The sequence below is a fragment of the Loa loa genome, assembly GCF_000183805.2.
Source record: "Loa loa unplaced genomic scaffold supercont3.428, whole genome shotgun sequence".
Classification (NCBI taxonomy): Eukaryota; Metazoa; Nematoda; class Chromadorea; order Rhabditida; family Onchocercidae; genus Loa; species Loa loa.
This window is the reverse complement of record NW_018108608.1, coordinates 16277-30779: the sequence shown is the minus strand read 5'-3', so window position 1 is coordinate 30779 and position 14503 is coordinate 16277. Positions and strand designations below refer to the sequence as shown.

At 28.3% G+C, this 14503-nt stretch overlaps 1 protein-coding gene across 1 annotated transcript in view; it reads left to right on the top strand.

Moving 5' to 3' along the window:
- The window catches only part of LOAG_18658 (hypothetical protein), a gene marked incomplete at its 5' end in the record, with an annotated part of 27002 nt that overhangs the window by 1044 nt on the left and 11455 nt on the right, over positions 1-14503 (top strand). Inside the window, 8 exons of the mRNA XM_020451323.1 lie at positions 1434-1690; positions 1857-1952; positions 2126-2222; positions 3929-4102; positions 4565-4682; positions 7048-7169; positions 13357-13437; positions 13768-13852. Of these exons, the coding sequence (XP_020304900.1) occupies positions 1434-1690; positions 1857-1952; positions 2126-2222; positions 3929-4102; positions 4565-4682; positions 7048-7169; positions 13357-13437; positions 13768-13852 (1030 nt within the window). The remainder of the gene's footprint in view (positions 1-1433; positions 1691-1856; positions 1953-2125; positions 2223-3928; positions 4103-4564; positions 4683-7047; positions 7170-13356; positions 13438-13767; positions 13853-14503) is intronic.

Genomic DNA, 14503 nt, shown 5'->3' with positions numbered 1-14503 from the left:
GACGTAGATGTTTAGTGAAAACTTTGGTGAAATTTAGCGAATTTATGAATTTAAAGATTTTTCTTATTGTTAAATAAAAAATAATATAATGCAAAGATTAGGGCATCGCAAAAATTTTTTCTTATACAGCTAGGATGACGAGATACATTGACAGCATCAAAAAAAAAAAAAAAATTAGTGTAGACATGCTTCGTTTACTGAACCAACGGAATGTTCTGTTTTTTTAACGGTCATAAAAATTCACATGAAGTTTTCAATTATCCAGCTTTATTCTTGATTGATTATCGGAATTATTGCTATCTGAAATGGCTGCTGCATAACTGCTAATATCGCTAGGCTTGTGTATTTTGCTAGCAAAGAAAAGGACATGTCTTATATCGAATTGTTTACAAATTCGTTTACGATTGGAAATTATTAGATAGAAGAATTAAAGCTCGTCTCCTATTCTTCTCTCTTTCTTCTTACACAAAACCTAAAATATTCCACGTTTAATCAGAGCATCTCTAAAATTATATTACAATTTAGTTTGATCTGTTTGCTTGCTTATTTACTTTCCATACCTTCATCTTTGAAGTTTCTAGCTGATATTGCAAATATATGTAGGTATTAGATAGTAGTAAAGAGGAACTGAGTGGTAATTTATGTTATTATATAACTATTCTTTTTTTGCGTAGAGTTTATTGATTAAGGATTATTAGTTCTTAAGATTAATTTAACTAGTAATCAAAGTTCCAGCTATATTTAAGGAATTCCTTCACTCAGCTATCTAAAATTAGTTCAGTAACATTAGCATTGTACTTCTTTATTTATGCAAGACTCGATATAACTTTTTTATATGAAATATAAGTTCCATTTAATAGGACTGAATAAAAAATTTAATTAGCGTGATGTATGCTTACTCTTACAATCATTAATCATTAAGCATAGCGAATTTTAATGAAATTATGTTTGATAGTATCAACAATTTCGAGCTGATTGTTATATTCAATAAACTAGTGCGAATAACATAACGTACAACGGTGTTATTGCATAATAATAAAATATGATAATTCCACTTATGCTATTTTGGGCTTATCTGTAGAACATAGCTATGAAGTCGCTTGTAGCTTAATATCGCAAATGTATTAGATAGCGGTAACGAGAAATTGAGTAGCAATTTATGCTTTTATATAAATTGTTTTTTTTTTTTTGCACAAATTATCACGATCATTATCAGATGATGATGATCAATTGAATTAGAATATTTGCAACATTTGTTTCTGTTGTTTAATTGTTTTTCATCATCTTGTATCTACTTGTTGTTGTAATGTCTGCCTCTCTTGATCTTGAATCGATCATCAGCGCTCTGCAGCTTGTCTGGATGTTAACCAGACACGTTTTTATAATAATTATAATCAGGATCGCCATTATTCATCAATGTGAGATTTTTTTAGGAGAACTGGGAATCACGTCTACCAGCGAAGTATACCAAAAGTGAAAATAATAATGTCAGTAATAATTACAACACCAAAGGTTTCGTAAGGACTAATTTGACTTCGGATGAACCATCTAAGATTGCAGTTGAACAGAAACTTATCCATGCAATAGGTAGTGGTAATATGATGAACAATAATGGCAGCTGTAGTTCGGAGGATATCTTACGTGCAACGCAAACAGTTGATAAATCATCTAGTATTGTTATCAGTTTCAAGTAAGTTTTACTGGATTTAAATAAGTTTAAAGCAAAGTAGATATGTACTTAATTGCTCTTCATAAAGAATATGTTTTTGAACTTGTGAACAGTAGTTAGAGATTAAGGATTAGTGGTAATGTTTTTTCTTTTTTTTTCTTTGCTATAACATGTTGATTTGTTATAGTGAGTTAAATTCTATATCATCAATTGAGAATGGATGCATGAATACGAACAAAATAGCATACATTGATGAGGATGAACGTGCAAGTGATTCCTGCCGGTATGTCTGTTGTCAAATATCAAGTGTAGTATTAGATAAATAAATATTCAAGTGTATGATTACCATTATTATTAATTCATCAGATTAGTGGCATATTGTATTTTTCTTAAATTTTAAGTGAAATATTCAGCTGAATAAATTAATTTAGTTAGTGCTTCAAATGTATCTTTTAGCTCTTCAAATATGCATATTGGAGAGAATCAAAATGAACATATCAATAATGGTAGCGGCTTCAAAAATCTTTATAGACAGGGCAATTCAGTTCAAGAGGTAGTCTATTTTTGCACTTTAATTATTTTATAAGGGATTGAAATTTCGTGAAATTATGACTGATTGCGTAAAATATCATATCAATTAGTATCCTTCTCATGTATGCAAATCTGAGTGTACCAATTTCATCAAAATGTCGTTTGATCAGAAAGATTCATTTTGAATGATTAATAATAATAAATTACTTCATATTTTGCTGTATTGCATTAATTTTAATGGGATACTTTGCTGAGATACTGGGAAGATTTCATTTGTACTCATAGCAGTATGGATAAGGAAAACATGAGGCAAACAGATGGTCTTGTGAAATCTAACCTGCATAATTCAAATGAAACTTTTCTTTCAGTTTCAATTCATTTCAAACTAATCAGTTCAATAAACCTACAAAATGATCGTTTCTTTTCATATAGTACACAAAACTATAAATATGGGAAAACTATAATGGGAAATGAATAGGACGAAAATATTGGATTTATTTTGAAATTAAATTTAATTACTGTTGTTTTTCAAAAATTCACTTTCTCATTCAATGATATTATTAAGGTTTAGGATAAGAATACAATTTGAATGAGAAGACGAATAGATTGATTAATGTACAAATAGGATTTTTAAGATGACAAATTCTAATTTTTTTCCTATTCTGTTAAGTTCGTGTTGAAATTTCAGATTATTTTGCTATTTTCAAAAGAAATTGAGATTCTTCTAGACTTTAGACCCTCTAATATTGCATTATTATTATCTGTCCAAGCGTTTGACCTACACTGATATGGAACTGAAGTGATATAAATCCATTACAATGTTTGATAATTCTCTCAGTGATGGTTGAGTAAGCCAATAATTTCAAGTAGATTGCTATGAAACTTTTTATGCTGAAGTATTTTTTGTTAAATCTTTTTCGTTTTCCTCTAAAATATCTTTTTCTCTTTTTCTAGTCTTTTTCCCTGAAATGAAATGTGAAATCGTTCACAAGAATTTTTTGATTCCAAATCATTTCAAACTTTCTAATATGACTTGTAAGAGTAGAAGTAGAAGGCTTTTGGTCTCTTTAGTTGACAGGACTCAGTTTTTGATGAGTTACTTTGTGGTTTCATTTTTAAATGAGATGTTTAATCTCATCGTCATTGATTAAAGTCATTTTAGTATGGTTTTACCATTTCATTTTCCATTTTGAAGCGTAGTGAAATTTTTCGAACTAATAAAAGGGAAAAATCCATACTTGGCATTTGTTAATTTTGCCGCTCTCCCTTATCGACAAAATATTTATGGAATAGGATGATCTATCTCTGTGGCACTTGAAAATATCGAATTGTTTTGTACCTTTTGTATCTTTGGTTACACTATCGCAGGAGGATGAGTTGAGTAGTATGACTTGGCGGGTGATCGGTGTCTGGCGATTTCCTTGGTGACATTAATAAGCGTCGTAACAGACCAGTGACCCCTGCAGATATGTTTGAATCGAATTAAATATGATTCGCTCGTATTGCGTTACTTTTCATAATATATTACGTCACTTTGTACATCACTTCATCGATTTCATCGACTTATTTTTTATTGATCTGCAAGGAATTTGATTTTGGTCATTTACGAAATTTTCAAATTTGAAATTTTCTCATTTTTTCGAGGTAAAATTCGAACTAGTTCAAGTTTTTTCCTTTCCTTTTAGTAGAATCAATGAGGAAGAAAATGGAAATGACATTCGATTGCAGATTCGAGCGTTAAACGACAGCGATGACGATGAAGTGATGATGAACATTATGTCGAAAGTTTCAAAGGAACGCGAAAATGTTTCAACTACTGAAGCAAACATTACAGCAGATGATAGGATTCAGAAAAATGCTGAAACTATTGCAGCTGTTGGGACTCAAGGGAAGCACGATGATGTTAGTAATAAAACTTGCTTAAATTTTATCAAATTACCATAAAGAAGTGATGGGAGAAGTGGAGAAGCGGAAAGAATAAGGATTGCAGTTTGTTGCGTCTGCTTGGAGATTTGACATCATTTTTTTTCATGCATTCTTCCAAGTATCTTTTCAAAATCTTAATCTAAAATTTTCCCTCTTCAAATTCGTTTTTCCTTTTTTTTTATATATGTATATATACAAAGCATTTTGAGAAAAAGAAAGACTAGCGCAGATGGAATGATTTAAATGAGGAATGGAAAAATAAATTATAAGGTATAACTGAAAAGAAAAAGAGGAGTAATGCTTGCTGCAAATATTTTTCCCTTTTCATAGGATTATGATTTTAAATAGGTAATGTTTTTTTTAAAAAAAAAAAAGTAAACAAAGATTAATTCAAAAAATTTTATTATTTCAAAATTTTTATTGTTACTTTTATTGCAGAATCCATTCACCTATTCAGCAGGACAATTACGTTTACATGGAAATCGAGTTGGCACATATGATATGCAAAAATCTCGTACATTAAACACAAAAAGGGATGTCTTTACAACTGCTGATGGTGAGTATGATTACAGCTACAACGGATACGTCGGTCCAACTTTCTGTGAGTCCTCTATATGTATTATGTTTGTGATGTCCATGTTCTTTTTGTCTTTTTAACTTTTTTTTTCCTTCTAAATTTATTTATTGCATGAAGAAAAATCATTTCTTAGTTTGTGCGGCGGCATTCGATAAAATTTTGCTCTATTTTATTTTTTACTTCTTTTTTTTTTAAATAATTCAAAATGTGATGTAATTAATAGATTGATTTACAGCAACTGTTAATTTTAGTTGTGCTAGTAAATGTACTTGTATAACTATTTATTAAAATTGCTATGTTATAAATGAAGTCGATATTAGCAGAAAAAAAGAAAAAAGAGAATGATTGATAAAAATTGATCATTTCGTAATATTTCGTAATGTTTCAATTAATTTATTGATTCGATTTTAAGCATTAATCATCATCATTTATAACAGTTAAATATCATATGGCATGTTCTTTCTAAAAAAAACGATTAGATTTGAAAGTAGAAATGGATTTGTTGATACAATTTTCAGGTTTTAACAGCCACCACTAATCCTCATCCACATTTGGTTTCATCTGTCATCTGTAAGTAGCATCGAAATATTGATTTGTCCGAAAGGAGCAAATGAATTATCTACGTTTTTCTTTATTAGCTAGTCAGTTCCTGAAAGTAAGAATAGCTTCTAACAGTCGTACATTCATCTTTGTTAGAGCTAGGCCTATCCATTCATTCATTGGTAGCAAATTAGCACATATCCTTTCCATCATATAATATTTCGAACTGTAAATTTTCGTCTTTCCCTATTTCATCCTTCTAGGATTACATGCTAATGAACTGATCAACACTTTAAATTTATCGCATTAGTAGAAAGTAGTATTTTAGCCTAGCATAGAACAACATGTTAGTCGATTTCGAGATGTAATCGTAAAATGCATTTATACTGGAAAAAATCAAGTCAGGTAATGATATTTTTGTTCATCTATTTTTATCATAAACTATCATGGTAATTGTCTTCCACTTTTATGTACTATTCGAAGCAATCGATTTTTGGTCTGATGTATTTTCTATAATTATTGACAAATAGATTATGAATGTTTTTTTATTTATATCCTAAAGCCTCTTTTTACTTTTTTGTTTCAATTTTTATCTTCTTTCCTTTTGCTCACCTTCTTCCTTATCTTTCCTTTTTTTCTGTGAGATTCGTAAGTTTAGCTTAAACTGTGCATCTTATCCAGTTTAGCATATACTCTTCCATTTTTGTTTTATCTATATTATCAAACGAAATATCTCATATTTTTCTCCCTTCATTCCTTTTCATCTTTCTATCATACTATATACTATAAAGTATCTTGTAGTGATATAGCTAATTTTAAGTTTATATTCATGTTTCTCGGTTAATAAGAGTAACGACAGGACTTACATTATGGCCTGATATTTCTCAGCTTATAGGAAATGAATTTTTATCTGGTTTGCTTATGGTTGGCATTTCTAGAATCGTTTTTGGGCAGTTTTTCATTTTAGTGATTGTTACTGAAGAATATATAGGATACTGTAGCATTTACGTATGTCTTGCAAATGTTTATTCATATAAGGTTGAGTTTAAGTTTGTAACAGAAAGTGCCCACTGTTTATCAATTGTCTCATCTCAGTTATTATATGTAATTAGAATATCTATAATATAATTTTTGATAAGTTCTTTGGTTATGTAAGCATTGGAAAGACGTCAGGAACAGATTTTTTTTTATTTCATCAAGAAATGAATTTGAATTATGCAAGTATTTTCTTCTCGAAAAAAAAAAAAAAGAATATACGAAAGCAAGTTTTAGGGGGGTTGTAATGGTTCTGAATAAACATTTGTCAACTTTTTTTTTTTGCACGAAAGGACAGGAACGATTTATGTCCTCTTTAGTTGAAATGCAATAAAATAATTGAACGTGATGTTCACTAAGAGAGTTTAGTCTCCTGTTCTTACTTTTAACTTTTCCGCTTTTATTTAGAATAATGAATGATTACATCATTCATTTATGGTAACTTTTTGTCAGAATTACTTTCCGTAATTCTGGCAAAAAGTTAATATGCTAGCCGTATTGTGTTGATTCTTTAGTACATAAACAATTCTTGAGTGTTTCAATCCCAGGAACTCTTCATATGGCGGTATATGTTGTGTTTCTAGTGGTCAGATAACAAATTTTCGTTTTCATTTCTTTTTTTTTTTAGTTTTTTCATGTTCATGCATGAATGTTGAATGTTTGATCAATGGTTAGTTGTTCATCTAAATTGCATGCTAAATATTACATTTCCTATTGATTTTTTCCCATCAACAATTTATCTTGATTTGACAATGTCAAATAATTGCAGTAAGCTTAATCCCAGCTAATACATCCAATTCGGTACTAGCGCGAGATTTGATACCGGCACATTTCGACGGGCGTGAAACTTACGCTAGAGGACTTTTGGATCCAACAGAGGATACTCGTCTTGTTAGTTCATTTTTTCCTTTCGTTTTTATAATTTTTGTTTTTAGAATTAATATAATAATTTTTTAGCTGCTTGTTTGATTTTATGATGCAATCTTTTTAGGAATGTTTTTTTCCTTTTCATACAAATGACGGTTAGGAAGTTCCATTGCATTGCAATTCTTTATTTAATAATATTTAAAGTTTTTATTTTATAGAACGAAATGTGATTTGATTTTAAATGATAATCTAAAAAATAATTGAAGAAAAAAGATTTGAGGATGTTTTTTTGCAAATAGGCGATTGCCATATTTTTAGATTATTTTCGTTTATCGTTGGATTGTTAAAATTGATAGTTTTTTGTCTAGTAAAATATACTACATTCTAGTGGAGAAGTGCGATTCAGGTTTTCATCCAAGCCACATGCAAATCGCTAATTACTTTTATTTATATGTAAATTAAGATTAAACAAGAATATTTTATGTTCTTTCCGCTATTATTAATATCATTATTATTTATTATTGAAGAATGATCACGGTGGGCTTATCTTTGCAACGATCACGATGCTTTTTAACCATCATAATTGAATTGTACACTCATTTGCATTCACCTAGTAGGCAAACATTTTGTTTTGTTCTTGAGTAATTCCAAATATCCTATATTATGTAATGATAAGGTGAGTGAAAAAAAAAAAAAAAAATTAATTTGATAGTCAACATTATGGATTTTTTCTGACATTTTTGTTGACAGTTTTAAATCTGATTATGATCACTAAGATTAGATTGCAAAGATTGACTGCATTGGTCAAGCTTAATGATAATGATCGTCTTAAATTAAGAAATGATTAAGTAATAAGTGTAAAATTTTGAAGACAGTTCCGAAGTATGTGTAGATGTAGAAACTTGTGCTACTTATTTATCTTAGAATATTGCAAAAAGTTTTTGGCCGAAGAGCATCAAAATTTTCATGCTATATCTTTCGATTTCTTTTTTTTTCTTTTCTAAATGTCAAAAGATGTGATGTTATAAAAAGGTATCGGTGCTGGGATAATTAGAACAGTTGTTTGATTCAACAGTAACAATACCGGTATATTAACCTATCCAAAGAGAGAGAGAGAGAAAGAGTTATATTGTTTACCTGCATAACTGTGCCATCCAACTTATTAACTAGGTTGCTGGCCTTATAATGAATGGTATAGTTTGAAATATTAGCCATCAGATTATAAATACGGTTGAAGCATTAAACCTATATTATGATTGGTCGAAATTAGTTTTTATTAATTTGATTTATTAGTATTAGTATTAAATATATACATCAATATTTCCCGAAATATAATTATATATTCAAATAATATACATGAAGATAAAAGTGTACCATGCATAAGCATTTCCACTTCATGTATCATCATCATCGGTAAATAGATTGGTGCAATGGAAGGGATGAAAGGAAGAAATTTTCATTCATATATAATAGCAATGATCATTGTAAATAACCAATGTTCAGTAAATTAGAGGAATGGAAAGAATAGTGCAAAATATTATCATTCCATTTTACAATTCCATCCTTTTTATTATTTTTGTAATTGACACTGTTAGTAATTTATTTCTACCAAAGAACATTAATATTTTAGAAATTATTTTGCTATAATTTTACGAAATTTAAAGACATGAAAGTTAGAAAGAATTGAAAAAAATCGAGGGATTGTAGTTTAGTTTGGCAAATAAAAATATTACAATTGAAAATGTGATTGTTGTGATGATAAAGCATTTAAATCAGATGAACAAATTTCATCATTTATTATTGATACTGTATTTATGCACTTTTTCTTTTTTTTCTTTTTTTTTCTTTTTTTTTTGTTGCTATTTGTATTTGTATGCATAAAAGGGTTAGTCTTTTATTATTGATGATGGATGAGATCATTTTTGGGTGGGACAAAAGTTCTTTTCACTAACCTTACTTTTTCATCACATCAGTGGAATATCTTGATCATGTATTACTGATTCATTTTGATATTATTTAGTGGGTTAATTATGAATATTTTCTAAATGTTTGTTAGATTTAAATTATTTTTGTTGTTATTAATCATTTTGAGCTATAGATCAGCTCTATTTCATAGATTTTTGATGAAAGACAACAAAAATACGATAGATTTAAAGTTGAAAATTTGAAATTTGATCAAAAATTTTATCGTTTTTTATCATTTTCCGCAGATAACTGAGATATTCTAATAGGAAGTGTAAGTTATGATAATGATATTCGTTCACTTTCTTTCTTCTTCCTTCCTCATTGATTTTTCATTCTGTTTATTCATGTTCTGTTTTTTTTTTCATATTCTATTTTCAAATTAAATAATAATTTAAAGAAAAGTACGAAATGTCAATCCATTTTTTTTTTCTACTCCTAACATATTGTCTTATCGTCATAACCATGCTACTTACTGTCATGATGAATATACATTTTTTTAATCCATTTATGGCTTTTGTATTATTCTTCCTAATTTTTTTTTGGCATCATTCCTAGTATTATTTCATAAGAAATTGTTTGTACTTTTTTTGATGTGAAAATATAAATTTCTATCAGGAAATTTTTAGATATGAAATTTGGGAAAGCAAATATATAAGTCTTATGTATTTTCAAATAAACTACCATAGACATGTTTATAATCTAAATGTTTGTATCTGATTGATATGTTTATATCAAGTATATAAGTTGAATGCCAATGAGATGAGATATATATGTATTTACAGTCTATTGCTAACATATTGTCTCTTTTTGACATTATCACTTATCGTCTGATTATATTGATGAAAGATTGTGTATAAAAGGATAAATGTGTAATATTATAGAGTGTAATATTCTTGTTTTAAAATAAGCTTAAATTTTCATTTTCTAAAATAAGAGTATCATTTTTCTCAATGCCTAGAACTTTGTCTTCTTATATATGCTCATTGATGGGAAGAATATCTCTTAAGAAAAAGGAAAAAGGAAAAACTTAGCTTAGGCTTGATATTATTATTATCAATAGGATGAGATTATTTTATTTCATTTCCAATAACTATGAAATTCCTCTTTTGTTAGAAATAAAATAAATTGCTACTTAGCATTAATAAGCAAATCTTCATACTCTTTTTTACTTTCTCTCTCTCTCTCTTTTCATGTTAAAGTTGTAACAATTTTAATTGATTGAATGGATGAATTATGATTAATTATCAAATAACTTAACTATGTCATGTTTCTTCATGCTGATTAAATAGTGTCTTTGTTTTATCCGGAAAATTTTTAAAATTATTTTTGGAAATTTTTAGTGGGGATATAGAATGAATTCTTAGAGATTAGAAATTATCGTTAAAGGCGGAATAAAAGACAGAATAGTGTTATGGTGTAGAATTTTCGTGGTGTTTTTGTTTCTTGTTTCTTGTTTGTTTGTTTTAGAAAAGAGTATTAAAGTACTTGATACTGTGAAAATATTTATTAAAATATTTTTGATAAGCTTATGAATAATCATCTAGACTAGAATGTATGCTCATCTAATCAATTTTCTTAAAATATGATTAATCAGTTACTATTTTTCCTTGCTAAAAGTCTATTTTAGAGGAATGCGAAAGATATATCTCTTTTCATCGGGAACTTTTCCAAATTTCTAGTGAATTTTTGAGGTAGTTTGATGCTGAACAAATGATTATTGTGAAATGTTTGTTTTGTAGATTAAATGCTTACTGATAAATGAATCCTTGAAAACTTCCACTTTTAATAACTCACTGATCATTTAATTGACCTCTTTTTTTATTCTATTTCCTATCTATTTCTGGTTTTATGTTCTATTCCTAGTACATATTAAATGCCTATTGAAAAATATCGATCATTTATTGAAATTAAAAAGTTATTACCGTTTCTTTAACCAGAAAAGTTAATGTTTTTATATGCAATTCATGTAAATTGGTAATATATTCAGGATTTTGTTGTCTACTTTTATCGTTGGATTGCTTGCTCTTGGGAGTTGCAGTAGGTAATGAAAACGACAAAAACCGGAAACTAATCGGTGTTTCATACCGATTAGTTTTCGGTTGTTGCTTAATCTGTAATTGCTTTTTGCCTCAGTTTGTTGTCTAGTTCGTATTCTAGTAATATCTATAGTTATTTTCCATTGAATTTAAATAATAAATACTACAACAAAATAACGAAATACTAATCAATACTATTCTATTCGATCATTTAATGTTTGTAATAGTGATATATCAGTGCTAAAATCACTACAATCAATAATTAGATCTGATCATTATAATGCCCTATTTTTTAAATTTTCTTCTGTTTCCATGTAGTTGTTTACAACACGATTAGTTAATAGTAAATGAGAGATATCATCAAGAATTATTGTTTGTTACTCTATCGAAAATTACCGATAAATTTTCATCATCACATTTCCCATATCTATTACCGGTATTTGAGCAAAAAAAGAAACGGGGAAAGAAAACATTGTTGATTGTTGAAACGAAAGAAGTTCCTGTTTTTTTTTTCTTTTTTTTTCAGTTGATAGAGTTTAATTGTATTTTCCTGATCAATTTCACTGATCATAAATAATTTTTATTCGGAAATAATTCACATATTCAGGCCGTAATATAGCAATCATAATTTGTATTACGCTTCATTCAGTTTATTTGTAACTAATAACATATGTTTTGTAATTGTAAAGTTTACAGTCAATCTTCAATACCATTAAGTTTTTCTTTGGGAATGAAAAATTTTGGGATAGAAAGAATCATCATTAAACTAAACTTAATATAGCAGTTATTGATAATTTCGATGGAAAAATATGATCTATTTAATGTGAATGATGATTAGTTACAGTGTAATTAAGTAAATTTTCAATTTACCTCTCTTTTCATCTAAAATTTTTTTTAAAATTTTTTTCAGTCGAATCTTAACATGAAAAAATAGTAATGATGGTATTATGAATAATGGATAGATGGTTTTTGTTGGAGATATTTGTCGGTCGGAAAACTTTCAAATATATTTCCTATGATTCTTCACTGATGAAATTTTTTTTTTTGAAGAAAAAAATGAAACGTATTTCGATAGAGTTGAGATTATTTGTCAATTTTATGTTTTGTTCGTTCATTTTCTTTCGAAATCATTTTTGAAAATCAACGTTCATTTCTGCTGCACAGTGATATGGTAAGTGATGAGGCAAATGATTTTTGCTTGTAATAAATAGCTGAAGTTTCAAAAAGAAAATGTCTAATCTCTATGTTGTTATATTCGTTATTTTTTTAAAGAAAAAAAAATTAAAATAAGTGAATGCATTTCACTTATGACATTTTGATGTGACATTTCAGTTGCACGGCGAGTATTGACTATCTCTATTATAATTATACTTCTATTGATACCGATATGCATTTTTTTTTTTTTTTTTTTTAGTTAAAAAGTCTTATAAGTTAGAATGAAAACATTGGAGAGAGAAAAAGGGGGAGAGAGGTGGAGTGAAAAACTATTATTTGCTTCCGTCAATAATTCACTGTCTATTTTGGATCATTTTAGACGAAATTAATGAACACTTATATGCATATATATATCATATGCATAAAGAATAAGTTAATTCAAAGAATTGCGTTAATTTCTCTCTTACTTTCTCTTTCTCTCTCTCTCTCTCTCTTTTTCACCACCTTCATAAAGGTAGTCAGAGGAAATTGCTGTATACAACAATGGATAATAGTTTAAAGATGGGCAAAGTTGTGATGATAAGGTTTACTATGGATTGTTTGGCTTAATCTTAATTAGATAACCGATTAATATAATATGTAAAAATGCTTAATTAATCAATAATCGATGATTGTACTGGTACATGGAAATGAAAATAGAATAGCACAGAAATTGTGAAAGGCGATAGATTTGATGTACTTTCGATTTTATCTGTTCACATCTTCTTTGCAAAAATGTTAGAAAAGAAAGAAAAAGAAGGTTTCTGGGAAACATTTTGTAGCATTTGTCAGAATGATTGCCACTGAGAGGAATGGGATGTACATATGAGTTTGCACTTATTATACCTCAATGATTGGCTTCCATGTCTTGATGACAACTTTCATTTTATTGCTCTATCTTAAGGATGCTTACAAAGACATCCTTACTATTAGCAGCTAATGAATTTTATGAGTAATTTACTCCCACTTATTATTATTATTAGTAAAATGCAATCGTTTTTATTCATTTATTTCAGAATCCGCAGCAGCATCAACAGCAACAGCAGCAGCAGCAGACAAATTTGGATAACGAAATGGCCAATCTAAAGAATCAACCGGTTTGGTTTTTCAATTTATCAATTTTGTCCTTTCTCCATTTTTCCCTTACTGTCCTGTTCTTCCTTTTTCCTCATCCTAACAAATGACTGGAATGAAATGAATGGAAATTATGGGATAAGCTAACTTTAAAGATTGAAGTTGGTGTGGAAAGCTATATGAAAAGAGTTGAAGAATTTTTGAAGCTTTTTGATTTGATCATATCACTTTCTCATTTTGAAATACGTAACATTAATTAAATCTAAAAATTTGGTATCATTTTATCTCTTTTGTAATTTTCCAAAAGGATTTTTTTTGCTAAATTGTTGACCAGTGTGTGTCATTTCATTTAGGACAAATGCGCGATTGCTAAAAGACGTAAGGAAAATAAAAAGGCGAAAGAAGCGAAAAATAGTTATGTTGTTGAATCGAAAGATGGTTAGTTCATTACTATATATTATTATCTGTATGTATGTATATAAAGGAAAAATACAGGATGAAAGGCAACGATTTGTAGACTTGTTTACGGGTTTGACCTTGTGATGTCTCTGGTTGTAAAAATGATAGAATACGATGATTTTGTAGATACATCTAACCTTTTGACTTTATCTGCTTCACCAATTTCCTTCTCTTAACCTTATTTTTGATCTTATCACCAACAATCATCATCATTATCAGCCTCATCTCTTTATCACTAAAACTTATTGCTATCGATCATTTACCATTAACATCATTATTATCATCTTTCATTGTTCATGCCATTCCTATGAATCATTATTAGTGGTACATACGTAATGTGAAGATGATTAGCGCTGACGGAAGAAACATTGCGCAAAAATATTTATACCTTTGAATGAATCATCCAATCATTTAGAAAACCAACCGGCAGTGTATAATGCAGACGTAATAGAGACCAAATTAATATTTTCTTGATTACAGTTATTATTATTTAATTATTTGTTAAACAGTATTATCATTATTGCTACTTATTATTTATTATTTGTCATTTATTATTTGTTATTTATTATTTATTATTATTATTATTATTATTATTATTATTATTATTATTATTATTATTTATTATTTATT